This window comes from Lagenorhynchus albirostris, chromosome 2 (genome assembly GCF_949774975.1).
Source record: "Lagenorhynchus albirostris chromosome 2, mLagAlb1.1, whole genome shotgun sequence".
Taxonomy (NCBI): domain Eukaryota; kingdom Metazoa; phylum Chordata; class Mammalia; order Artiodactyla; family Delphinidae; genus Lagenorhynchus; species Lagenorhynchus albirostris.
The window spans coordinates 91,916,916-91,943,528 of record NC_083096.1 but is presented as its reverse complement, the minus strand read 5'-3'; the positions used below and the strand labels follow the sequence as shown (position 1 = coordinate 91,943,528).

The 26,613-nt window shown below is 39.1% G+C and overlaps 1 protein-coding gene across 1 annotated transcript in view; it reads right to left on the bottom strand.

Moving 5' to 3' along the window:
- VAV3 (vav guanine nucleotide exchange factor 3) overlaps positions 1-26,613 on the bottom strand; it is a 390,869-nt gene that overhangs the window by 10,208 nt on the left and 354,048 nt on the right. Inside the window, exons 23-25 of the mRNA XM_060139483.1 lie at positions 18,858-18,974; positions 18,212-18,299; positions 12,288-12,417 (exon numbers count right to left, since the gene is read on the bottom strand). Of these exons, the coding sequence (XP_059995466.1) occupies positions 12,288-12,417; positions 18,212-18,299; positions 18,858-18,974 (335 nt within the window). The remainder of the gene's footprint in view (positions 1-12,287; positions 12,418-18,211; positions 18,300-18,857; positions 18,975-26,613) is intronic.

Here is a 26,613-nt window from a genome sequence, read left to right as displayed (position 1 = left end):
CCCTGTGAGTTTGGGGCCCAGCAGTTGCCTAGAGATTTTCCTGAAGGACTACGTTCCTATGTGGGACACTTTGAGCGATCCAGGAGGTTCCTTTTACCAAGATTGTATACAGATGGCCTAACAGCAGAGAACATGCTGAGAATTTAATGAATGTTTAAATTTGTGACCCTTAACCTGGTTTTATTTTAGCACGTAGCCATGTCTTCTTCTTAGACTCCCAGAAACATTCATAGGCATAGTATCAAATATGTGCTCCCCATCTCCCTCAAATATATCGTATTTATAGTATATTTCATATATTGTCACTGAAAAAGTAGGCATGATTCAGATTGGTTTCATTTAATTGAATGCTGACATCTGATAAATGGACAAATCTCTTTTAACCTAAAATTCAAAGATATGACAAGGAAAACTTAGAATTATTGTGAAGAAACAGCTACTTTATATTCAGTACTGCACAGTCTAAATACATAAAGCCATTAACAAGCAAAAATATGAGTATAAGGCCTTATTGTTATGGAAAATTAGATCATTTGACATTTCAAGGGATTTTGGATTATTTCTAGGCATCTAGTTTATCAAGATGTGACCCTGATCCTAAATCCTTACTCTTTAATGATAATTGGCAGACATCTATTAAATAACTACTAATGTGCCAAGGACTGTGCTAAGGTGCTATTGGAGATTAAACAGATAAGACAGAGCATCGACTCTAAAGGAGCTTACAAATTAGTAAAGAGACAGACACAGAGATGATACAGAGATATGGAAATTACCCATCTTGGATAGAGTGCTATGACTAGACTTTAGGCTCCATTTGAGCCTTTCCCTACAAAAATCTCCAATCTTCCAGTTGCTCAGGCCAAAAGCCTTACAGTCACAGCCTTGGGTCTTCTCTTGCTATTCTGTCTTACGTCTGATGTGTCTGCATGTCCTGTTCGGTTACATATTATAAAGGTGACCCATCTGGCTACATGTTGTTCCAGGCTGCTACCATCTCTCACCTGGATTGCTGCATGAGCCTCCTAACTGGTCTTCCTGTTTTTACACAGACTCTAGAACAATCCTATTAAAGTCAGACCGTGTCTCTCCTTTGTTTAAATCCTTCCAATGGCTTCCCATGTCTTCTGGAACAAAAGCTAAAGTCCTATAAAGCCTCACAGAGCCTGGCCTCCCTTGCCCCTCTGATTCCATCTCTGCTGCTCTGGCCACATTGCACATGTCATACATGCTCCTTACTTTGCACTGGCTGTTCTGCTCGCACTTCCTTGAATCTTTACTCAAGTGTTACCTTCACAACGAGGCCTACCCTGATGCCCCATAAAAGAGTCACAGACTCATAGCACTTGTGCCATGTGGTGCAGAGAGAAAGCAGGGTTTATGGGGGGAGGGAGTGATATACAAGCAAAGAAGTAGGTAGAGGGTCCTCAATCCCCTAATTTCCCACTGTCCTACTGCTTAGGTTGGGCATGGATGGTCTGTACACGCCATGGTCAAAGTTCCAGTAGCCTGCTCTTCAGATGGACGGGGTATTTATATGAGTTTATGATAGCAGAAACTCCCTGTTTGCTATGGACCGGATATTCGTGTCCCCCTCCAGACCCCAAAATTCATATGTTGAAACCTAATGCCTCGTGCCATGGTATTAGGAAGTTGGCTTTTGGGATGTGCTTAGGTCATGAGAATGAAGCCTGCATGAATGGGATTAGTGCTCCTAAAAAGGCAATCCCGCAGAGCTTCCTCGCCCCTTTCCACCATGTGAGGACACGGGTGCCTTCTATAAACCAGAAAGCAGGCTCTTACCAGATACCAAATCTGCCAGCACCTTGACCTTGGACTTCCCAGCCTCCAGAACTGTGAGCCATAAATTTCTGTGGTTTGGAAGACACTTGGTCTGTGGTGTTTTGTTATAGCAGCCCAAACAGACTAAGACACTGGTCATACAAATGACCTTGTTAGAAAGGGGAGCTTCGGAAGCCAGTGGCTAGTATTAGCCTGTTCTACTGTTGAGAACTGAAAACTGCTGAACCGGCTCTCTATTAAGCTACCAAAAGGAGGAAAAATGAATCTCTACTTTTGTCCCTCATCATCTGACCACCCCAGTTAAAATCATAAACCATCCCCAGCACTCCTGAGTAGCATTACATTGTTAGATTATCTTTTCCAGAGCACTCACCAACTTTAATATACTATATAATTTATTTTTAATCTATTATTTGCCTTCCCCATTATCATGTGAGTTCCACAAAGGCGGAGACTTTTTTTTCCCACTGCTGCGTATCCCCAGCAATTTGAACAGTGCCAAGCCGGCAGTAGGCTCTCAATAAAGGTCTGTTGAATGAATGAATGTGGGGACCTGTGGGGTTATTGGTGGGAATGTAATAACTAAAGATGAGATGAGGAGAGAAGTTCTTGGAGAACTGCCCTATGAGGAAGAAGAATAAAGAAAAAGAGGGAAAATTAACAGGGGAAGATGGAGCTTTGAATAGAAAGACTGAGCTTTGAATAGGAAAAGATCTGAACGAGCAAGTCAGATATCTTGAAGTGTTTATGCTCAATTCTGACAAATTTGAGTGTATTCAGAGCAGAGTGGCCAGGATGGTGACAGATTTGGCAACCACGTGTATGACAACCGACGGATAAATCTGAGTAGCTTATTGAAAAAGAAAGAAATACAGTGGGGAAGGGAAAAAAGCACATCAGATGAAAGGTAATCACGGTAGAGTGTGTATGTAGTATAGTTAACTTTGAGTAATTCTGAAGAGATGAGCTAATGATAGTAAATAGCTCCAATAAGTCAAGTTTCTGGATCAACATAAGCATTTAAAAAATTCTGTTCAAAAAATAAATTGGGTGGGGGGCTTCCCTGATGGCACAGTGGTTAAGAATCCGCCTGCCAGGGGCTTCCCTGGTGGCGCAGTGGTTGGGAGTCTGCCTGCCGATGCAGGGGACATGGGTTCGGACCCTGGTCCGGGAGGATCCCACATGCCGCGGAGCCACTAGGCCCGTGCACCACCCCTGCTGGGCCTGAGCTCTGGAGCCCGTGGGCCGTGGGTACTGAGCCCACGTGCCACAACTGCTGGGGCCTGCGTGCCTGGAGCCCGTGCTCTGCAGCAGGAGACGCCACGACAATGAGAGGCCCGCACACAGCAACGAGGATCCAGCATAGCCAAAAATAAATAAATTTATTTAAAAAAAAAAAAAGAATCCGCCTGCCAGTGCAGGGGACACAGGTTCGAGCCCTGGTCCTGGAAGATCCCACATGCCACGGAGCAACTAAGCTCGTGCACCACAACTACTGAGCCTGTGCTCTAGAGCCTGTGAGCCACAACTACTGAAGCCCACACGCCTAGAGCCCATGCTCCGCAGCAAGAGAAGCCCTTGCACCACAATGAAGAGTGGCCCCTGCTTGCTGCAACTAGAAAAAGCCCGTGCGCAGCAATGAAGACCCAACACAGCCAAAAATAAATAAATAAATTTATAAAATAAATAAGTTGGGTGATTTGTATGGCTGTAGACATAAAGTCACCTGAGTGTCAAGTAAAGCCAGAGCATGACCTCTCAGGAATGTCACAAAAAAATACTTGCTAAAAAAGCCTCTACCAGGGTTGACATTGCTGCTAAGTCTGAAGTGCCTCAATACCAGAGTCCCCCTGCATTCCTGTCTGTTGTTCGGCTGTTAAGCTAAACTGTATGTAACACCCAAGGGATATGTGCAGTAGAGTGTTCAGTGCAAGTAGATGCTCAAAAATGTTGAATGCATAAAGCAGTGAATGAAGGGAAACCCTGGCCAAGTCGGACCGGCTCCCTTCTGCAGATCTGGAATTCAGTAGGGGAAGCTGCGTATCAGTGGTATATATGAGGAAAAAAAGAGCTCTCAGCATTGTTCCTCAAAGCTAGGAGACTGATCCAAAGTTTAGCAAGAAAAAAAGGAATTCCTCTCAATTTATGTTTGTTTTACAGGGAAGAGAGACTAGAAAAACCAAAGCCTTGGATCAGGGCTGCCCCCTGAGGACACTATAGTCAATTAGGGAACATTACACATATTGAGACCAGTTTTTAATTTAGAAAATAAGGTTTATAGAAAGAACAGTATACAAAATGAGACATATTAAAACATAAGGACTGCTTTTTGAGTTTTGAAACATGAAAAAGGACAGCTTTGAGTGAGGTTACTTGAATCTGTAGAATTTCGATCTGCAAGCTATCGATTTCTGAAGGGACCCTGGGTACTGGCTACTAATTCTTAAAGCCATCAGGTTCAGGATAAAAATCCCTCACAGTAGCTCCTGAAGCTCCTGAAGCAAGTAAGTAAAAAAGGGAAGCCCAGAATGACCTAATAATGAACATGTTCGGCTGTAGGTGATTAGTTGCCCAAGAACAGTAAGTTCTGTGGACATGATAGACATCCTGAGAAAAAGAGTATAAAAATGACAGCAACGTGTTAGAACCACCTTAGCCCATAGAAAAGCACGCACAGAGCACTTCCCATGTGCCAGACATTGTTCTAAGTACATCACATACACTAACTCTCTCATGGCTCATAATACAAACATTACACATTATGAGACAGTGCTGCAGGATGAAATAAACTAGGGAAACTCATCACTTTCCTATATCATACAAGCAGCACTTCTGGTACATCTGTTTAACAAACGAAACCTTTCATGATGCTTCTCACAGGACTGGTGATTCATGAAACACTCAGTTGGAGACATTAATATAAGTGAAAGGGGTTTGAAAAATATAGTGTTCTTTTAATCATTAAATTATTGAATATCAGACAGAATTACTAGGTTCTTATTCTATATCAAGTATTTTATATAGTGTTTCAAACAATCGGTCATGTAGACCTTTTTGGGAAACTTTCATTGGCTAGAAGTGCTCTCTCTCAGGAAGACTGCGTTTCACTGCAGGAAAGTTACAAGCCATTGAAAACACTTCATTGTATTAAGGTAATGTTTCCCTTGTAACTCCCCATCCGTTGACTACCTATCTGCCCTAATAGTGCAAAGTCCTCTATAACTCCAACAACAAAAAAATAAGGATGGAAAAATTTGGAGAAAAATTTAAAATTAGTATGATGAGATTATAGTGAGTTGAATGGTGCCTCACCTCCCCAAAGACATGTCCGCCTAGAACCTGTGAATGTGATCTTATTTGGGAAATGGGTCTTTGCCGATGTAAGTTAAGGACCTCAAGATGAAATCATCCTGTATTATGATGAGCTCTAAATGCAATAAGTGTTTATATAAAAGAAGAGAAAGGGAGATGACACACAGAGGAGGAGGTTATATGAAGACAAGGCAGAGATTGGAATGGTGTGTCTGTAAGCCAAGGGACAGCAAAATTTGCCAGCAGCCATCCAGAAACTAGAAGAGAGGCATGGTAATGGATTCCCCCTCAAAGCTGCCAGTAGGAGCCAACCCTGCCAACACTTTGATTTCAGACTTCTGGCCTCCAGAACTTAAGAGTAAATTTCTGTTGTTTTAATCCCCTTCATTTATGGTAATTTTTAAGGCAGTTCTAGGAAGCTACAGTGAGATTAAAACAGATATTTAAATTACCAGGATAAAATTAGATTAAATCAAACCCAAATGCCAAATGACCAAGGAAAAAGACGACAAAAGACTGAGGATAAAATTAGGAGATCAGAATAAGAGTAGATGAATATAGATATGTTGAATTACAAGGGCAAGAAGGTAAAAAATAAGTGGATGTTTGAGGATTGTGTATGAAGGAGATAATAAATATTATCCACTATTACACTGTGATAAAACTAATAAATAATGATTAAGGCACTATCAGATGTTTCAAGAATTATCAGGAATAAGCAAGTTATATAATGTGACAGTGAGTTAAATAAATATGAATGATACAAATTCTCCAAGTTTCTAAAACACTGGCTAAAATGAAGCTTAAGCACCTTGTCAGATGGCTAATAGAATAACGGGACTACTTGCATGAAAGGAACGAGACCACAGTAGGGAAAAGCAGCCTGGGCCCTGGCTCTGGCTTTTACTTTTTCCTGCAAGGTCATTCGCACAGTCCCAAAGACCCAGGAAGCCTTTGTCAATTTTTGAAGAATTGCTATAATATTTGTCACCACCTCAAAAGGATCATGCTGTTCTATATTTTGTTTTCAAGCCCACCCATCTCTCCATGCTTTTACAAATAACAACTACACATAGTGCTTTTAATACCTGCTATGTCTCCCACAGACCTTAGGCTCTGACTTCACTCATTTAGCCCTTTCTGAACACGTGTTTCATGAAAGGTACTGTGCAAAGTGCAATTTGAGAATGGGAAGCTCAGGAGCCTGGTTCCTAAGGCTTCAGGGAGCAATAGGCCAGAAGAAATCATTAAAACTATATAAAAATAATGCTATATTTTATGTAAGCTGAAACGAAGTGTGAGCAATTCATAAAACTCTATCTTCAACCCCAACCACTCTTCTTAGTGTCAAATGCCTACTGAACCACCGAGTGTGCACAGGCACTGAAAGTCTGTGCACAACTGAATGTATTACCTTCTCCTCTATACATGTTATGTCTCTTTTGCTTCTTGATCAGTCCAATGGTTTCACCGTTTGCCAGTCATCCAAGGCAAATAATTGTGTATCATACATGTACCACTTCTACCTCAATTCCTTTATCCAATCAATTCGACTTCCAGATTATACCAAAATCTGCCCACTGTCCTGCTCCACTGTCTCTATTCAGCTTTTGTCCAAACCTCCATCATCCCTCCCTTGGACATCTGCAGTAGTTTCCTCACTCATCTCTTTGGTCCATGCCTCCCTTCAAGCCACTCTCACGGAGTAGGCAGTGATCTTTCAAACCAGCATATATCAGTTCATATCATTTCTGCTTATAAAGCTTCAGTACATTCCCAATGTATATATTAGAATCCACTCACTATGCTTTAAACATTTCCACCCCCTTCTAATTCCTTAAACGTGTGAAGTTATTTCCTGTTAAACGTCCTTCACACAAGCTGCTTCTTCACTGTGATGTTTCCCTACCGCCACTAACCCACACCCTGCCAATCCACATAGATCCTTTAAGTTTCGTCTAGACGCCACTTCTTCAAAATGTCCTTCCCTGACCCTACAGGTTAAATAGGCCCTCTTGTTGTACACTTTCACTTTGCTTCTGCTTCCCAAGACTTATCAAAATTTGTGATTATTTATGAAGTTATTTGTTTCATGTTTGTTCCTATCCATCTTATTCACTGTTATATTTAGCATCCAGAACAGGACCCGGCACATAGTAAGTGTTGAATAAATAACTGTTGAATAAAACAATGAAGGAATGAGTAAGTAAATACAGTGAGGTTACAGGTAAGGAAGAGATGGTTCAAATACGTCCTACTCCGTGCTCTACGCACCCTAAAATCAGTGCACCAAGCTGCCCCTACTCCTGGAACAGGTGAAAGAGGAGAATGCTGCCATTTTCTCCCAATTCTGTTAGTTCTCAGGTAAACGGATCATCTCGAAATTTTAAAACTTTTACTTCTGAAATAATTCAGACTTAAATGTAGCAAGAATAGTACAAAGAATTCTTATATATTTTTTCACTCAAACTCAAGTGTTAATATCTTACCATGTTTATCATCTCTATATTTTCCTGAACTATTTTAGAATATGTTGCAGACAATGCCCTTTATCTCTAAATATTTCAGTGTGTCTTTCCTAAGAACAAAGGCATTTTCTTCTCTTATATAATCACAGTACAATTATCAAAAACAAAAATTATTTAATCTAGAAACTTATTCAAAATGTGTTAATTGTTCCCTGTGTGTCCTTTATAGCAAAAAGCAAAAAAAAAAAAAAAAAAAAAAAAAAAAATTCTGGTCCAGGATTCAACCTAGGATCACATGTTGCATGTAGCTGTCATGTTTCTTTGGTCTCTTCTTCAATTTGAAACAATTCTGCAGTCTTTCATGACATTGACATTTTTGAAGAGCATAGGCCAATTATTTTGTAGAATGTCATTGAGTTTGGGTTTCTCTGATATTTCCTCATGATTAGATTCAAATTGTGCACCCTGGGGGGCAGGAATACCACAAAAGTCGTGTTACATCCTTCTCAGAGCATCACATCAGGAGGTGCATGATATCTAGTTGTCCCATTACTGGTGATGTTAACTTTGATCACTTTTAGGTGTTTCTATTTTCCCTCTTTAGTAATTAATAAGGTCTTGTGAGAAGACACTTTGAGATCATGTAAATATAGGGAAAACCAACACTTTTTTTAAACATGAGCCACCTCTGTGGTCCAACTAATTCTCCATTTACTTGGGAAAATGCTTAAGGTCTATTAATAGGTAATGAAACAGCTAATGGTGCAACTTTTCCAAGTGTAACGGTCTATTACCATTCTACCTTACCTCCTTCTCTCATGCATACAAAGAAAGAAACCTAGCATGCTATTTTTTAAAGAACATAATAAAATATCTAATCTCATTCCTTATTCATCAGGTGAGAAAGCTGAGGCCCGAATAGGCTAAGTGACTTGCCTGGGGTCAGACAGCTACTCAGTAGCAGACCTGAAAATAATTAAGCGCTCACTGTACAGAAAGAAAGGCAAAAGTCAGTTCAGTGCCCTTCAAATACACAGGCCCTAGGGGTACACCCGCAGCAGTCTAAGGCACGTTTCCTGCGACCGTTTTTGGAAAGTAATGGGATTCTTACACAGATCCACAGAACCACGGAGCCACTGCAGTTTCTAGGGAAGCACAACGGCTCACTGTTGTGCCTGACTGCTCTTTGTTCTCTTCCTTCCTCTCGTCATCTCTCTTGAAACACTCAAGTCATTGCGGAGGCAAAAATAGTCTCACAGCCCTAGGAAAGAGCCTTGCTTACAACGGGCTCCTCACCTACAAATGCTACACGCTCCTTGCCCAATACTCTGGATGTCTGTTTAATTCTAATTAGTGTCTTTATATATGTTTTTTGTTTTGTTTTGTTTTGTTTTGTGGTACGCGGGCCTCTCCCTGTTGTGGCCTCTCCCGTTGAGGAGCACAGGCTCCGGACGCGCAGGCTCAGCGGCCATGGCTCACGGGCCCAGCCGCTCCACGGCATGTAGGGTCTTCCCAGACCGGGGCACGAACCCGTGTCCCCTGCATCGGCAGGTGGACTCTCAACCACTGCGCCACCAGGGAAGCCCTATATATGTTATTTTGCAATTGCATGAGGTAGGCCTGTCATAATCTTACCATATTTTACAAACTTGAGAAGAGTTTTTAATTCTCCCAAGAACATCCAAACCTAGACTAATACAGAAGCAAGCAGCCTCTTCTGCGATGCCCTGGGACTTTCTTTTCCAAGGTGACTATGTAGCATGTAGGAGAAAAATAATAAATCGCAGGTTTCAGGAGTTAGAACTCCAATCTCAACCTCCACCCAGAACACAGCGTGGTCCTAGGCTTTGGCTTGCCTGCTCTGCTTCCTCCATTACTTAGAAGCAATGAAGATGCCATGCCCTGTCCTGTATCCCAAGGTACTACTTCTTCATAAAAGTTATTCTGAGATGGTATTCAGCAGCACGCCCAAAGCTGTGAACCAGAAAGACATCCTACACAATCTTTCTATACAGAATATGTAGAGTTTCCTCTTTACCACTTCCTGAGAGACACGTGTGTAAAAATTGAAGCAGTGTTTTAATTAAGGGTTAACCTTTAATCAGGACTTGGTATAAAATAAGCAAGGGGTATTTTAAAAAATCATAAAAGCAAAGATGTAAATTGCTATGAGTTAAAACTAGTAATTCAACAATTAGAAATACAGGAAAATGTTTGCTGTGTTAGAGAAGTGACTAGTAGTAGTAGGAAAGCAACAGCTGTGGTAGAAGTGGTAGAATCAGCAGCAGCTGACTTTTATGGCGTGTTTACCATGTTACCAGCACTCTGCTAAATGCTTTAATGTATAGCACCTCATTCAATGCTCAAAATCATCATAGTGTTCTCATTTCATACGAAACGTCAGCAACAAGTAAATAAAACACTGGGATAATATACACTTGATCTAAGATTATAATCCTGCTGAATAATCTTGGAGTGTAGACCATCAGGAAATTATTGCTGACTGACATACCAGCACATGCCCTCACTTCTTTCTGGTCACTTTAGGAGTGAGATCTTCCCTGATCATCCTATATAAAAATATCAAACTCCTAACCCAGACTTGCCAGAGCTGCCTCATTAAAATATAAGCTCCATAAGGATAGGGACTCTGCTGAATCCCAATACCTAGAACAGCGCGTTTTCTGCGTTAGGTAATTATTATATGCTGAAGGAACGAATAACTGAATGTAGCTTGCATGGACGCTCAAAATCATGTTATTGGCCATGCTTTGAAAAAGAAAAAGAGCCTGTAACGCCATCCCTAGTGGCTAAACAAGTTTGAGCACTGAATACTTGGCCAAACACTAGAAAACAATTTTAGCTAGGCAACTTCATTCGTAGTTGACCAATATTCTCTGAGCACCCACATGTGCCAAGCACAGGAGTGCCTGAGAGTGACGACACAGTGAAATAGAGGGTTAAGAACCTTCCACTGACCGGGATACCGGCTCTCCCTGACTGCCAGTCCCTCTCACCCGGACTTTCTAAAACAAAGCAAACAACTCAGACAGGATTTTTAGTGTAACTGACCTCCTGGGCAACTTTATCTCCTGCTACTGGGAAGGCAAAGTAAAAGAATTGAAAGTTATACTTTTCGTGTAGGGAAAAATGTCATAACCCTGGTAGGCTTTTAAGAAGTTTGTAGAAAAAATTGTTTCTTAAGGAGAAGTTCCATTTTTTTTTTTTTTAGAAGATGTTGTGGGTACGAGTTTATTAATTAATTAATTTTTGCTGTGTTGCGCCTTCGTTTCTGTGAGAGGGCTTTCTCTAGTTGTGGCAAGAGGGGGCCACTCTTCCTCGCGGTGCACGGGCCTCTCACTATCGCGGCCTCTCTTGTTGCGGAGCACAGGCTCCAGACGCACAGGCTCAGTAGTTGTGGCTCACGGGCCTAGTTGCTCCGCGGCACGTGGAATCCTCCCAGACCAGGGCTCAAACCTGCATTCCCCCACATTAGCAGGCAGATTCTCAACCGCTGCGCCACCAGGGAAGCCTGGGGAAGTTCCATTTTTGAATGAGCAAAACTTATGGCCTATATGAGCATCTAAGATAACTGGGTAAGAGTGGGCTAAAAACTGAAAGATAAATTTTAATGTGTTTACAATTTCAACAAAAAGTGTGCTCTGACTACTTTCATTGCACAATCTTGTTCATTTATCACTGATCCTTGTGAAGAGAACAGCTATTAAGTTATTCAAATTGAAAAAAAAAAGTCAGTTGATGTGACAAATTACTTGTATATTTACTTTATGGAAATGTTATGAAATTTTACTGGTGGTGTTAGTGCCCTGAGCGTTGCTTCCCTTTCAGTTTCTGCTTTTAGGGAAAAACAGTTATATTACATGATGCAAATTCTTTTTATTTCAAATACCTCTAGATATTCCTATTTTGCTTAGGCTAAACCTTCTGAGGGTAATAAAATTGTATTCCTTTCTCTTCTAAAAAAGTTTTATGAAATTAAAATAAGAGGATGAAATCACACTTTATTCATAGTATTTTTTCATCATAGTGTTCTCTACATGCTATATCTATTAACAGGAAGATTATATGACATTAAACGGTGACGAGAAAAACGTTTTTGAGTTGAACTCACACTCAAACTATAACATGCTTTCTGTTTGTGTGCTAATCTTTTGTGATTATTTGTGGCACAGTGCTCATTCTGAAAAGAAGTGGCTAATGTTTACTTTTAAATATTGGCATCAGAGGAAACATGCTTTTAGCTATTTCAAAGTTCCGAAAGTAATCATTGAAATGGAATCTATATGAAGACTTGCAGTGCAAGGTTAGATGGAAGAACTGTGCACCAGCCTTGCTTAAATACTATTAATCAAACAGGATTATGACCATAAACATGTATCAGTTAAAAAGCGTTTGGCTAATATAAAAGTCAGTGAAAAGTACAAAACTTACATATTAACATACCCTATATTTCTGATGGATTTAACACACACATGATTTTTAATTTGGCATGAAGAACTAAATCTAGGCATGTTCATAAACCTGTTGGTCCATCTGATTCTGCTTTGCTCCAGAAAAATTCCTTGTTAAATGCATCAGCATATTAATTGGTTCTATTCCAAAATCTGGAATGAAGATGTTTAATGTTATCATGCCTTTGATCCTTAAGTGACAGCAAATTGTATTCTAAATTACAATACTCACAGCTGTTGCCTGCTCTGTTACCCCTCTGTCCAGATGAATGTTCTGGCTCCTTGTATGGAAACTGCAGAGTTGTATCCAAGGTTCTGAATCCTTCTTTAAGAGAGTGATGCTTGTAGTACTCCACAAGTTCCTTTAGGAAAAAAGAATCAAACACATGAATTCCTTGACACGTAATTATATACAATAGAGGGATGATCAATTTAATGCTAAATTTTCCATAAGCCTATCTTAGTGTGAGTAAATGATCATCTCTCCCTGCAGCCTGGAGGTGCATGACACCTAACTAGTAATTGCCCTTGCTACCCAGGCCATTTATAATGTGAGTTACCCCCTCTTGCTGCCCAACATCCTGTAGTCTTCAGTCAGTTGTAGTAAGTAAAGAGAAGCCATACTAAACCTCAGTTTCAGAGCAGTAATTATTGTTCTTATTTATGAAATAACTCCCTTTATTTTTGTTTAGAAAGGCAACAGCTGTTTTATGAATATATAGCAATTTCTAGCTTCCTGCATTTTCTTTCAACATAAGCAGAAAAACAAACTCAATTCTAAATGTACTCTTCCATGGTAAGCCAAAGTTGTTAAGCTACAAATGCTACTTACTTGACATTGTTTCTGGCTTATGAGGAAGTGTTAGTGCCCTTCTCATAGCTGTCATCTGGTACTTAATGTCATCTGGTACAATAATGTATTTCTTTCCAATTTTCTCTTATACCTAATTTGCCCCAAATGCATCCAAGCCTAATATAATAACCACCCACCATCTTTCATACTAAAATTTCAGGAAATTTCTTTCGAGATGTTGGTTTCATAGGTTCTGCACAAATCTGAATCCCTCTACTTTAAACAGAAATTGAAAAATGATTAATTCATAATGGAAAAATGCATACTATCATTAGATGAGTACTATAGACGTTTCTTAGAAAAACCTGAAATGAAAATAAAAGCATAATCACTTTTAATCTGATTAGTCAGTGCTTCTACTACAGCACTATTGTTTAAAACAAACAGTATAAAAGCAACTCATTTCTTTAAAAAACCACACTGTCGTCGATTCAGTATCTCCATTCAATGGGTATGTTCAAAGTTCCCAAAACAAATCAGTCGGGCCAAAAATCACCCAAAAGAAGAGAAAGAGGATCATCAATGATTTATTTATTATTTTTGACCAAACTCGGATGAGTTGTGGAATGCATCGTGCGGGGAGTTCCAGGGGGTCACAGAGATTTTGAAGATAAGGTTCCTAGGTGTCCTCACCCTTGATGGAAAGTGAAGGATTATGGGAGTTCAAAGGCAAGAAAGAGAGCTTCCTTTTCTGAGTCCAGTGGGGAGGATGAGGGAAGAGTTCATGATGCAGGTAGCTTGGCTTAAAGTGAAGAACAGGTAAAATTTCAAAAGCCAGGAAGGAGGGAAGGATTATTTTAAGTAGAGCAGTCAGGCTGGGAACAGACACAAACATAACAAAGACCACGTTCATAAACTAAAAGGAGCCTGGTTTGGCTAAAGTACTGGATAAGGCAAATGGAGATTCTTTACCTTTCACATCTGGGGATAATAAACCATTTCACAGGCTATAGCAAAGAATGTATAAAGTGCCTGGTACGTGTGAATAATCATGAGAGTTACCATGATCCCATGTGCCAGGCCTTTTATATAGTTTCTTACAATCTTCAAACAAGAAACAAGAGATGGGCCTTTTCCCCCTGATGCTCAAGGCTCAGTGAGATTAATCAGCTTTGGGCAAGTCTGTATAATTGGTGTCTGGCTCCAGAGTTTGTGCTCTGAACTACATCATATTATCAGCAAATAGTACCTGGCAAATGTAAATATGCAAAAAGTGAAGCAAAGGGAAGGAGCATTTTCTAAGTATCTATGGTATACCAGGAATTTGTTCTCTTAGACCCAAGATGCTATGGTTTGACACTTAAAAATATTTTCTTCCATCCTTTCTTCCTTGCTTGGGCCCAGATTATGGGTGCCCTTGATGAAGCAAAGGAATGTGGAACCTGACCAACTTAAAAAAAAAAAAAAGTTAAAATCTCAGAAGATTATATCCTCAAAATGACTTCACTGATCAGAATATGGCATTTATATTATGGTGATTTTAGCATGGCTTGCAAAGGCAATGTCTGGAATTAAATTCTACTTAGAGACCAATATTATCATTTAATTTCTTTAAATGCAAAATTTTGTAAGGTCTCTGGAAGAACGGTACACTTTATTATCATTTGCATCAGCGACACTATATATACATATATATATATATATATAACAGTTCTCTTAGTCTTCTCATTTAAACTGAATGAAATGTGTTCTTTTCTTTAGCAAAAATGTGAAAATCAACCTGAGAGTAATTATAAGCCAATAACTTTGATCTTCAGTGTAATTTTGTTATAAGTAATATGAATTTTATGCATGATATCATGAATTAGTATGAATTAAGGTTTATGTGAAGTTGGCTAGAAACTACAGAATTATCATTACTGAAAAGGACTTGGTCATCATTTAATACCTACCCACCTCCAAATTTTATGGAAGAAAAAAATGACTTTTCCAAGGCCTAGGGTCATGTGGCTTGGTAAGCTGTAAAACACTTTTTTATCACTTCACTGAGCATGGAAGATATTTTAGTTCCATTTTTACAGTCTTATGAGGGTAAATCTCCCTACATCTTTCTAACTGGGTAGAATTAAATAGTGCCATGGTGGATCTCTTCCAACTTATGCCTTTCAGTATTTTAGTCTAATCCACTTCTGCTTTAGCAATCATTGACCTTCAAGTACTACAAGTAAAGAAGAAGACTCTAAACAAAAGAAATTGCTAAACTTTCCTTATCTCACACTGACACAGTGGTGTCAACAATTCAGGTCTCTCTGAAAAATAATGAGTGAGAGCCAGTCATTCCAATTACCAAGGAAACAGGCAGTGGAGTTGATTTATAAACAGCATTTGGATATGGACTGTCTGGCATACATGAAAATTAGAACAAAATTAATGCCTTGTAATCTGGATACAGAAATTCATTTAGAATTTGGATTTACTGACTAAGAAAAACAAAGATTTTGATTAACCAAGCCATTGAAACCAGAGGGAAAAGGTTAGGTCATAACCACCTGAGGCCAATCTTCTTTTCGAGAAACTGGCTAATTTAAAACGAATTCTGGATTTCGTTTTCATTTTACATCCTTTCCAAATTAAATTTAATTCCAGGCCCTAATGAGTGTCATTAGGTAGATGAATATAACTTTACCAGCCATGATGGGAAGATACTGAACTAAAGAAAATGCATAGACTGTTATGTACTTATAATGGGAACTGTGTTATTTGACACCAACACGATAAAATGTAACCTCCTTGAGGTTGCATGATGCAGGTTCAGAGAAGCCCCTACTTTCCCAAGGTGCCTATCAACCTTCTCTCTTCTTCCAGAGGGGCTAGTTACTGAGATAGGAGCCATTCCTTCTGATCAGGTATCCATGTGGCATTTCCCAGCGGAGGGTCAAAGGACAGCACTATTGTGAGGTTCTCAGTACACAGAGATCTACTAATTTGAAAGCTGTTTTGAACAGTTGAGTCCTTTTTGAATTGTGCAAAAGCACAGTAACTTCACATAGTGAGGACTCAATATAAATTTGTTCAACAAATGAACAGAAACAAAGAGGAGGAAGTAGGTCCAGACAACTTCAACACTCTCTTCAGCAACGTTTACAGTGATTTTGTAAGAGCTGACAGAAGTATTCATCTAAGGCTGAGATTTTTCAGCTCCTTGTCTGTCATATCCTTTTGCTGCAGTTTCTTTTTCATTGTAGTTTTGCAGTTAATTCTTAATCCCCTCCCTTTAACCCTCTGCACTATGTACTTCCTTACAGAAGATCCCCAGATATGGAGGAAAAAACATGCATGTGTCTCTTGCAGTGGCATTTCTGATGTCTTACACATAGCATATAAGGGGAGCTTATTTTAGCTCTGTGACAACTACTTTTAATTCCCTTTCCAGAACATCATTGCAGAAACTTTTACTGCTCTCTGGTCCAAGTTATTTGAATTCTGGGTCTTTATTGCTTATACTATAATAACAGCTTTACATGCAGATAGGAACTTGAGGATCTGTGTCCACTAATCCAGGTCATGCAGTATCTACTGGCTTTTCACATCTGAACTTAGAGGATGAGGAACTTTCTTGAGCTGAATCCAGGTGACAAAGAGCTGAATTGATTGGCCCTCTCCAGTGACTATTCCTTTCATCCTCTTCGTTTATCTGCTGTGATGGAAGTCCCTTTTGTTGCTTTCAAAGTCATCAAGGCTGGTAGTCAGCTTTGGCCCTACAGCATTTTTTTTTTTTAAAGTCTCATATTAACTATAATACCACGGAGCAGCTTCATTACCAACCACCCTAATTTCTTCAGGTGAGTCAGGCTGGTGTGTCTCGCAGCGATGTGGAGACTCCCTGTTCACGCTTTTATCATGTCTCGGCTGGGGCTGTTACTCATTATTTGTGCATCCACTTGCTACCTCCCTGCTAGGTTTTCCTTTAGGGAAGAACCTCCTCAGGTCCAGTTTTCTCTGTGCACAGCCTGCTTGTTCCAGCAGAACATAACTCACTGCCAGCAGGGAGGATACCTGGATCTTGGTTGCCAACTTGACAGGGTTTACATTTTCCAGGACACAGTCTTGCTACCCATCCTTAGCTTTTGAATTGGGAATGTGATATTTATGTCCAGAGAGGTTTTCTTACTTTTCTTTCAACTCAAGATGCTTCAATTTCTTTAAAACACTGATTCCTGTCTTGAAGCAGTTCTAAATTTTTAGATAAGGCTTTCAAGCTGGCTTATTTTGTAAGGCTCTCTTACGCTCAGTTTTAACTTTAATGTTAACATCTGCAAAGTGCTTTGAGATGTTTTCTGGAACGATGCAGTGTGTATCATTTGACTGATGGTTCAATCAATGAGTGGTCCTTCCCAATGTTACTCAAAGTACTTAGCAGAGTGCTACAAATGCATCTTATGTCCTATCTCCAAATTCTTCATTATCTCAAGAAATGCTTGCAAACTTGAGAAACACGCTTGAGATCATTTTTCATGAAATAAGAACTTTCTTCTTTACTGTCAATGCACAAGCATTGACAGTAAATGCACAAGCATTGACAGTAAATGCACATGTGCACAAGCAATGCACATGTAATGACATACTGATATATGTATTGTTGATATGACATATACTATTCTTATATGCTAAGTTACACTTTTAAAAATCATCAGAATTAATAATCTTTATTTATTTGAAACAACTTGGTAACAACATACTGTTCAATTTAAATGTAAAATTCCTATGAAATATCACTGTCATGTGGTAAAAATGCCACCTTGTTAATGTTTAATTGTCCAAGGTAATGAAGGAGAACTGTAGTACAGGTCACCTAAAATAGCAGAAAATACAAAAAGGTTTTCCATTTGACAGTATGTTTTGCATGAAATGAACCTAAATGTGAGCGGTATTTTACCAATTACAACTTTTTAATGTTATAATTTAAAATATCTTCCTCTGCCTGAATGAAGAGATAGAGGCAGAGGAAGAAAGAAGCACGTTAAAACTCTGCTGTGTGTCATTCAAACAAGGTAAAACACAAATAACTGAAAGTTGATTGTTTTGAACGTGTCTGTGGCTCTAAGAATCTTCTAGTGTGGACTCTGAAATATTATCTAAAACTTGTAAACTTAGTTTACAATGAAAAATATGTCTAGGGCAATATAAAACTTAACTAGAATTCTTACAATTAAAATTTTCAGGATTCTGCTGCATAATTATGGTATGATTCTCTTTAAACAATGTTTCAGTGAGCTAATACTCCAAGAAACTAGAATTAAACTGACCTTTCTAATAGAAGAAAAATAAGGACCACAGATTGAAAAGAACTAATCAATGCTTACCATTAAGCTTTTAAACTTTCTATTTTCTGCAATGTGAAAAAAGCCATCTCTTGTTAAAATCTTGATGTGCTTTGCTTCATTATTGTACCTGTGGGCAATGAATAACTTATGAATATAAATGTGTTTTTAATCAGTAGAAATCAATAATTACCAGAGGGCATGCCCCAATAACATTATAGGAATTAATTCTGAAGACAAAATATATACCTATGCCAATACACTGGTGACAGCTAATTAACAAAATATATTCACTAGATTGGTTGAAGATACAACCAATATTTGAAGTGAGATGAGGGGGTTGGGTTAGATTTGATCAATCACTATGCCCAATTTTTTTATAAGATCAATTTGCGAATATGGAAAAACAAAATCTAGTAATTTATAATTCTTAGGATTTACTAGAAACATACACATATCAAGTACAATGTTATGAAAGAAATGTAGTATGCCAATTAGCAGCCTATAACACAATACCATTTTTTCTAACAGATATTTTCAAGTATTAATGAACTGTCTGGAGAGATGATACATTATTTCTGCTGCAATTAGAACCTTGGTTTTCAGCTTCAGTGTTATATATGTCAGATGATCTATGCAATTATGAAAACAGGAAAGCTATTTCTGTAAAAGTACTTGTCCCACTTACTTAATGCTAATTGCATATTCTCCTGACTCTTTGGTCCTGTGCCTCACAAGGTAAGTACTATTTACCCTGTTAATAAGTTCAGTCTCTGCCTGCAATCTTTCCATTGCTCCAGCATACCTATAAGAAACAAAGATGCAGAAAATTTGGGTAATGTACCTGGAAGAGAACAGAGGCTAAAAATATGTATCTGTTAGGATTTTAATTTAGTGGCAGATCTGAACTGTTTTTACTTCTGTACCAATTGTAGTACTTCAAAAAAAATAATGCAGAAAAAAGTCCTTTAGATACGTCCAAACACAAATGCTCTACAAAGATTACAACAGTGAAGTGAATATTGCCTAACATACACTAAATATTTATCAAATAAATAAATGGGACAAAGACAAGAATTAATAGCATCGGGTTAGAGAGAGAGTTGTGGGGAATTTAAGGACAAGAAAGAAAAAGATTTGTAGGGAAGGGTTGCCCTGCCTAAGACACACACAGATGTACATACACGTATACACACATACACGCACTCCTCCAAAATTTCACCTTTTCTAGGTAAAACAGTATGAAACAAAATTTCCTTTGAGTATTGTTGTAAGAAAATTCAGAAACAATTTAAATTATTTTAAAATAATTATTTTTTGGATATAAGATTAATTCTTGTAGTCCACAATTTTGATAACCAATTTTCTTAAGAAACTGGTAGTAATGAATAAAATTTTTAAAAGGTAGATATTTTCAAAACCAGAATTCAATTCTTCCTAAACTATACTGGTCTTAAGCATACCCAGATCCCATAACAATAATAATAAAAGGCCCAAATTCAATGTTAAAATATTCTTCAAGGGCTTCCCTGGTGGCGCAGTGGTTGAGGGTCCGCCTGCCGATGCAGGGGACAGGGGTTCGTGCCCCGGTCCGGGAGGATCCCACGTGCCGCGGAGCGGCTGGGCCCGTGAGCCGTGGCCGCTGGGCCTGCGCGTCCGGAGCCTGTGCTTCGCAACGGGAAAGGCCACAACAGTGAGAGGCCCGCATATCACAAAAAAAAAAAAAAAAAAAAAAATATTCTTCAATGACCCTTTGCATCAAATACAGGTTTAGCATTTATTGACAAAATATATCAGATTATGGGTAATAAAAGTTAAAGGAAAAACTTTTATGTTGAGATCAGCTATCTTTCAAATCAATATTCTAGAAAATTTTCTGATTCACATATGGACTCATGTAACCCAGTGAAAATACCCACATCTAATCTATGCTAAATATTGGGTTGGCCAAAACGTTTGTTCGGTTAGTGAATACGTTCAATAAAATTCTTTGTGAAAATGAAAAATGTTTTATTTTTATTTAAAACCGAACGAACTTTTTGGCCAATCCAATATTTAAAATACACATGGTAGGCATTTGACAAGTTTGTAAAGGGAGGAGGACATGTGAGGTTTCCACCAAGTACAGAAGAAAAGCTAAGGGCATTTTATGTACATGGTACCTTGGGTTAAAGTTAGGATAACCACTGACTCATTACTACCTAGTATAATCTGACTCACATCTTCCTCTTAAATCTTATCTCTAACAAACCCCTTCTTTACTAGTCTCCAGGCTTCTTTCAGGTTCAAGAATTCTTAGAGTTTTGCATGGACTATATTCCTGTGTTGGAAAACTCTCACCCTCTGTCAACCCACATTGCTTCTCATCCTTCAGGTTTAGAGAGTCTTTTCTGACCATTCCAGCTAAAGAACACTGTCCTGTATCTGGCACTCTCCACTCCATTGTTCTCATTACAGTATCCCTAATTTCCTTCATAGCATTTATGGCAATTAGCATACAGCATAATCATTTTTATCAGAGTAACACATGAACGTAATTTTTAAAAGTCAAGTCGTACTATAAAACTATAATGAAAAAGCAGCACTACCCCATCTTATCAGATTCTACCCCAAGTCCCATTTCAAGTATTTCACCTATTTTTCCTTGTTATTTTTTAATATCTACTTGAATATTTCTAAATAACATGATTAAACTACAATTTATCAATTTTATTTTTATTTTATTTATTTATTTTTTTGTGGTACGTGGGCCTCTCACTGTTGTGGCCTCTCCCGTTGCGGAGCACAGGCTCCGGACACGCAGGCTCAGCGGCCATGGCTCACGGGCCCAGCCGCTCCGCAGCATGTGGGATCTTCCCAGACTGGGGCACGAACCCGTATCCCCTGCATCGGCAGGTGGACTCTCAACCAGATTCAGTTAAACATATACATATATTCATTCTTTTTTGGATTCTTTTCTCTTATAGGTTATCATAGAATATGGAGTAGAGTTCCCTGTCCTATACAGTATGTCCTTGGTTATCTATCTTATATATAGTAGTGTGTGAATGTTCATCCCAAGTTCCTGATTTATCCCTCCCCACAACGTTTCCCCTCTGGTAACTGTAAGTTAGTTTTCAATATCCCAATGTCCATTTCTGTTTTGTAAATAAATTTATTTGTATCATTGTTTAAAATTAGATTCCAGGGCTACCCTGGTGGCGCAGTGGTTGAGAGTCTGCCTGCCGATGGTTGGTTTCAGATTGCTAGTATTTTGTTGAGGATTTTTGTGTCTATGTTCATCAGTGATATTGGCCTGTAATTTTCTTTTTTTGTGGTACCTTTGTCTGATTTTGGTATTGGGGTGATGCTGGCCTCATAGAATGCGTTTGGGAGTGTTCCATCCTCTGTGACTTTCTGGAAGAGTGTGAGAAGTATAGGTGTTAACTCTTCTCTAAATGTTTGATAGAATTTGCCTGCGCAGCAATCTTGTTCTGGACTTTTGTTTGCTGGGAGTCTTTTAATCAGTTTCAATTTCAGTACTTGTGATTGGTCTGTTCATGTTTTCTATTTCTTCCTGGTTCAGTCTTGGGAGATTGTACCTTTCTGAGAATTTGTCCATTTCTTCTAGGTTGTCCATGTTATTGGCATATAGTTGCTTGTAGTACTCTCTTATGATCCTTTGTATTTCTGTGGTGTCAGTTGTAACTTCTTTTTCATTTCTAATTGTATTGATTTGAGCCCTCTCCCTCTTTTTCTTGATGAGTCTGGCTAAAGTTCTGTCAATTTTGTTTATCTTTTCAAAGAACCAGCTTACAGTTTCATTGATCTTTTCTATTTTCTTCATCTCTATTTCATTTATTTCTGCTCAGATCTTTATGATTTCTTTCATTCTACTAACTTTGGGTTTTGTTTGTTCTTCTCTCTCTAGTTGCTCTAGGTGTAAGCTTAGGGTGTTTATTTGAGATTTTTCTTGTTTCCTGAGGTAAGACTGTATTGCTATAAACTTCCCTCTTAGATCTGCTTTTGCTGTGTCCCGTAGGTTTTGGATCATCGTGCTTTCACTTTTGTCTGTCTCTAGGTATCTTTTGATTTCCTCTTTGATTTCTTCAGTGATCCATTGGTTGTTTAGTAGCATATTGTTTAGCTTCCACGTGTTTGTGTATTTTTACAGTTTTTTTCCTTGTAGTTGATTTCTAATCTCATAGCGTTGTGGTTGGAAAAGGTGCTTGATGTAATTTCAATTTTCTTAAATTTACTGCGGCTCGCTTTGTGGCCCAGCAGGTGATCAATCCTGGAGAATGTTCCATGTGCACTTGAGAAGAATGTGCATTCTGCTGCTTTTGGATGGAATGCTCTGTAAATATCAAATAAGTCCACCTGGTCTAATATGTCATTTAATGCCTGTGTTTCCTTATTGATTTTCTGTCTGGATGATCTGTCCATTGATGAAAGTGGGGTGTTAAAGTCTCCCACTATTACTGTGTTATTGTCAGTTTCTCCTTTTATGGCTGTTAGTATTTGCTTCATATATTGAGGTGCTCCTATGTTGGGTGCATGTATATTTACAATTGTTATATCTTCTTCTTGGATTGATCCCTTGATCATTATGTAGTGCCCTTCTCTGTTTCTTGTAATAGTCTTTATTTTAAAGTCTATTTTGTCTGACATGAGTATTGTTACTCCAGCTTTCTTTTCATGTCCATTCGCATGGAATAGAATTTTTTACATACCTTACTTTCAGTCAGTATGTGTCCCTAGATCTGTAGCATTGCTACTGCATCTTTCTTTTTGTTTTCATTTGCATGGATATATCTTTTTCCATCGTCTCACTTCAGTCTGTATGTGTCCCTAGATCAGAAGTGGGTCTCTTGTAGACACCATATATATGGGTCTTGTTTTTGTATCCATTCAGTTAGTCTGTGTCTTTTGACTGTTGCATTTAATCTGTTTATGTTTAAGATAATTATCAATATGTATGTTCTTATTGCCATTTTGGTAATTGTTTTGGATTTGTTTTTGTTGGTGTTTTTTCTTCCCTTCCTCTTTTGTTCTCTTGTGATTTGATGACCAAATTTATAGTGTTGTGTTTGGATTCCTTTTTCTTTTTTTGGGTGTGTATCTATTGTAGATTTTTGGTTTGCAGCTACCATGAGGTTTTGATATAGCAGTCTATATATACACAAGATTGTTTTAAGTTGTTGGTCTTTTAATTTCAAATGCATTTTCAGTATTCTGCATTTGTGCTCTCCTCCACTCACAGTTGCTGGTTTTGATATATTTGTGTGGAAATGATTTCCAACCTTTACTGTATGTTTGCCTTTACTGATGAGATTTTACATTTGTAATTTTCTTGATTCTAGTTGTGGCCTCTTCTGCCTAGAGAAGTTCCTTTGGCATTTGTTGCAAAGCTGGTCTGGTAGTGCTGAGTTCTCTTGGCTTTTGCTTGTATGTAAAACTTTTGATTTCTCTGTCAAATCTGAATGAAAGCCTTGCTGGGTAGAATATTCTTGGTTGTAGGTTCTTCCCTTTTATCACTTTAAATATATCATGAAACTCCCTTCTGGACTGTAGAGTTTCTGCTGAAAAATCAGCTGATAACCATATGGGAGTTCCCTTGTATGTTATTTGTTGCTCTTCCCTAGTTGCTGTTAATATTTTTTTCTCTATCTTTAATTTTCATCAATTTTATTACTATGTGGCTTGGTGTGTTCCTCCTTGGGTTTATCCTGCCTGGAACTCTTTGTGATTCCTGGACTTGGGTGACTGTTTCCTTTCCCATGTTAAGGAAGTTTGCAGCTATTATCGCTTCAAATATTTTCTCAGATCCTTTCTCTTCTCTCCTTCTGGGACTGCTATAGTGTGAATGTTGGTGTATTTAATGTTGTCCCTAAGGTCTTGTAGACTGCCCTCATTTATTTTCATACTTTTTTCTTTATTCTGTTCCATGGCAATGATTTCCACCATTCTGTCTTCCAGGTGACTTATCCATTCTTCTGCCTCAGTTATTCTGTTACTGATTCCTTCTAGTTTATTTTTTCATTTCAGTTATTGTACTGTTCATTTGTTCTTTAGTTCTTCTAGGTCTTTATTAAGCATTTCTTGTATCTTCTCAATCTGTGCCTCCATTCTTTTTCCAAGCTCTTGGATCATCTTTACTATCATTACTCTGAATTCTTTTTCAGGTTGATTGTCTATTTCCACTTTACTTAGTTCTTCTGGAGTTTTATCTTGTTCCTTCATCTGGGACATATTCCTCTGCTGTCTCATTTTGTCTTTCTGTGATTGTGGTTTCAGTTCTGCAGGCTGCAGGGTTGTAGTTCTTCTGCTGTCTGCCCTCTGGTGGATGAGGCTGTCTAAGAGGCTTGTGCGGGCTTCCTGGTGGGAGGGACTGGTACCTGCCCACTGGTGGGTGGAGCTGGGTCTTCTGCCTTTGGTGGGCAGGGCCATGTCAGGGGGTGTGTTTACTGGGCAGCTGTTTATTCAGGAAGACTTTAAGCAGCTTGTCTGCTAATGGATGGGGCTGTGTTCCCGCCCTGTTGGTTGTTTGGCCTGAGGTATCCCAGCACTGGAGCCTACAGATTGTTGGGTGGGGCCAGGTCTTGGTGAGATAATGGCAGCCTTCAAGAGGGCGCATGCCAATGAGTTTGTCAAACCTGCCACTACCAGTGTCCTTGTCCCTCCAGTGAGCCAGAGCCACCCCTGCCTTCACAGGAGACCCTCTAATACTAGCAGGTAAGTCTGGCTCAGTCTCTTATGAGGTTACCACTTCTTTCCCTGGGTCCTGGTGCACATGAGATCCTGTGTGCACTCACCAAGAGTGGGGTTTCTGTTTCCCCCAGTCCTGTGGAACTGCTGTGATCAAATCCTGCTGGCCTTCAAAGACAGATTCTCTGGGGGCTCCCTCTCCTGTTGCCACACCTCCAAGCTGGGGAGCCTAATGTGGGGCTCAGAACTTTCACTCTTGTGGGAGAACTTCTGTGGTATAATTGTCTTCCAGTTAGTGAGTTGGCCACCTGGTGTGTATGGATTTGATTTTATTGCGATTGTGCCCTTCCTACTGTCTTATTGTGGCTTCTTCTTTGTCTTTGGATGTAGAATATCTTTTTTAGTAGGTTCCAGCGTTTTTTGTTGGTGGTTGTTCAGTCGTTAGTTGTGATTCTGGTGTTTCCATAAGAAGGGGTGAGCATGTGTCCTTCTACCCTGCCATCTTGTCTCCTCTCATTATATATCTCCCATGAGGTTTTGATGTAGCAGTCTATATATATACAAGATTGTTTTAAGTTATTGATCTCTTAATTTTAAATGCATTTCCAATATCCTGCATTTGTACTCTCCTTTTCTCATTATTGCTGGTTCTGATATCATATTTGTGCATGGATGACTTCCTACCTTTACTTTATGTTTGCCTTTACTGGTGAGCTTTCCCATTCATAATTTTCTTGATTTTAGTTGTGGCCTTTTCTGTAGAGAGAAGTTCTTTTGGCATTTTTTGCAAAGCTGGTCTGGTGGTGCTGAATTCTCTTAGCTTTTGCTTATCTGTAAAACTTTTGATTTCTCCATCAAACCTGAATGGGAGCCTTGCTGGGTAGAGTACTCTTGGTTTTAGGTTTTTCCCTTGCATCATGTTAAATGTATTGTGCCACTCCCTGCTGGCCTGCAGAGTTTCTGCTTAAAAATCAGCTGATAACCATATCAGGGTTCCCTTGTATGTTATTTGTTGCTTTTAATATTTTTTGTCTTTAATTTTTGTCAGTTTGATTGATTTGTGTCTTGGCATGTACCTCCTTGGGTTTATCTTGTATGGGACTCTCTGTGCTTCCTGGATTTGATTGATTGTTTCCTTTCTCATGTTAGGGAAGATTTCAGCTATAATCTCTTCAAATATTATTTTCTCAGGCCCTTTCTCCCTCTCTTCTCCTTCTGGGTCTTTATCAATTTTAGATGTCAGGATGGAAAATCACTGTTTCTCCACTTATGCTCATGCCTTCATAGTGCTGCACCTCATTCTTTGTGTAACCTCTCCAAAGCTAAGTCATCATCTTACCCAGTTGTGTCATGTTGTCACGTTCGAAGAACATCTGACATCAGAAAACAAGTCCTCGGGCTTCCCTGGTGGTGCAGTGGTTGAGAGTCCGCCTGCTGATGCAGGGGACATGGGTTCATGCCCCGGTCCGGGAGGATCCCACATGCCGCGGAGTGGCTGGGCCCGTGAGCCATGGCTGCTGAGGCTGCGCGTCCGGAGCCTGTGCTCCGCAACATGAGAGGCCGCAGCAGTGAGAGGCCCGCATACCACAAAAAAAAAAAAGTCCTCAAGTTTTTGTTTTGCTCAAACTTCTTTGTCTCTACCACAGATTTTTTTCCAAATTCTCCAAGAGGATTATAAACCCCTCAGTGATACATTTTCAACACCATGTACTGTACATAATAATTTTTTCTATGGGGAGACATTCGTCTTTCCCAAG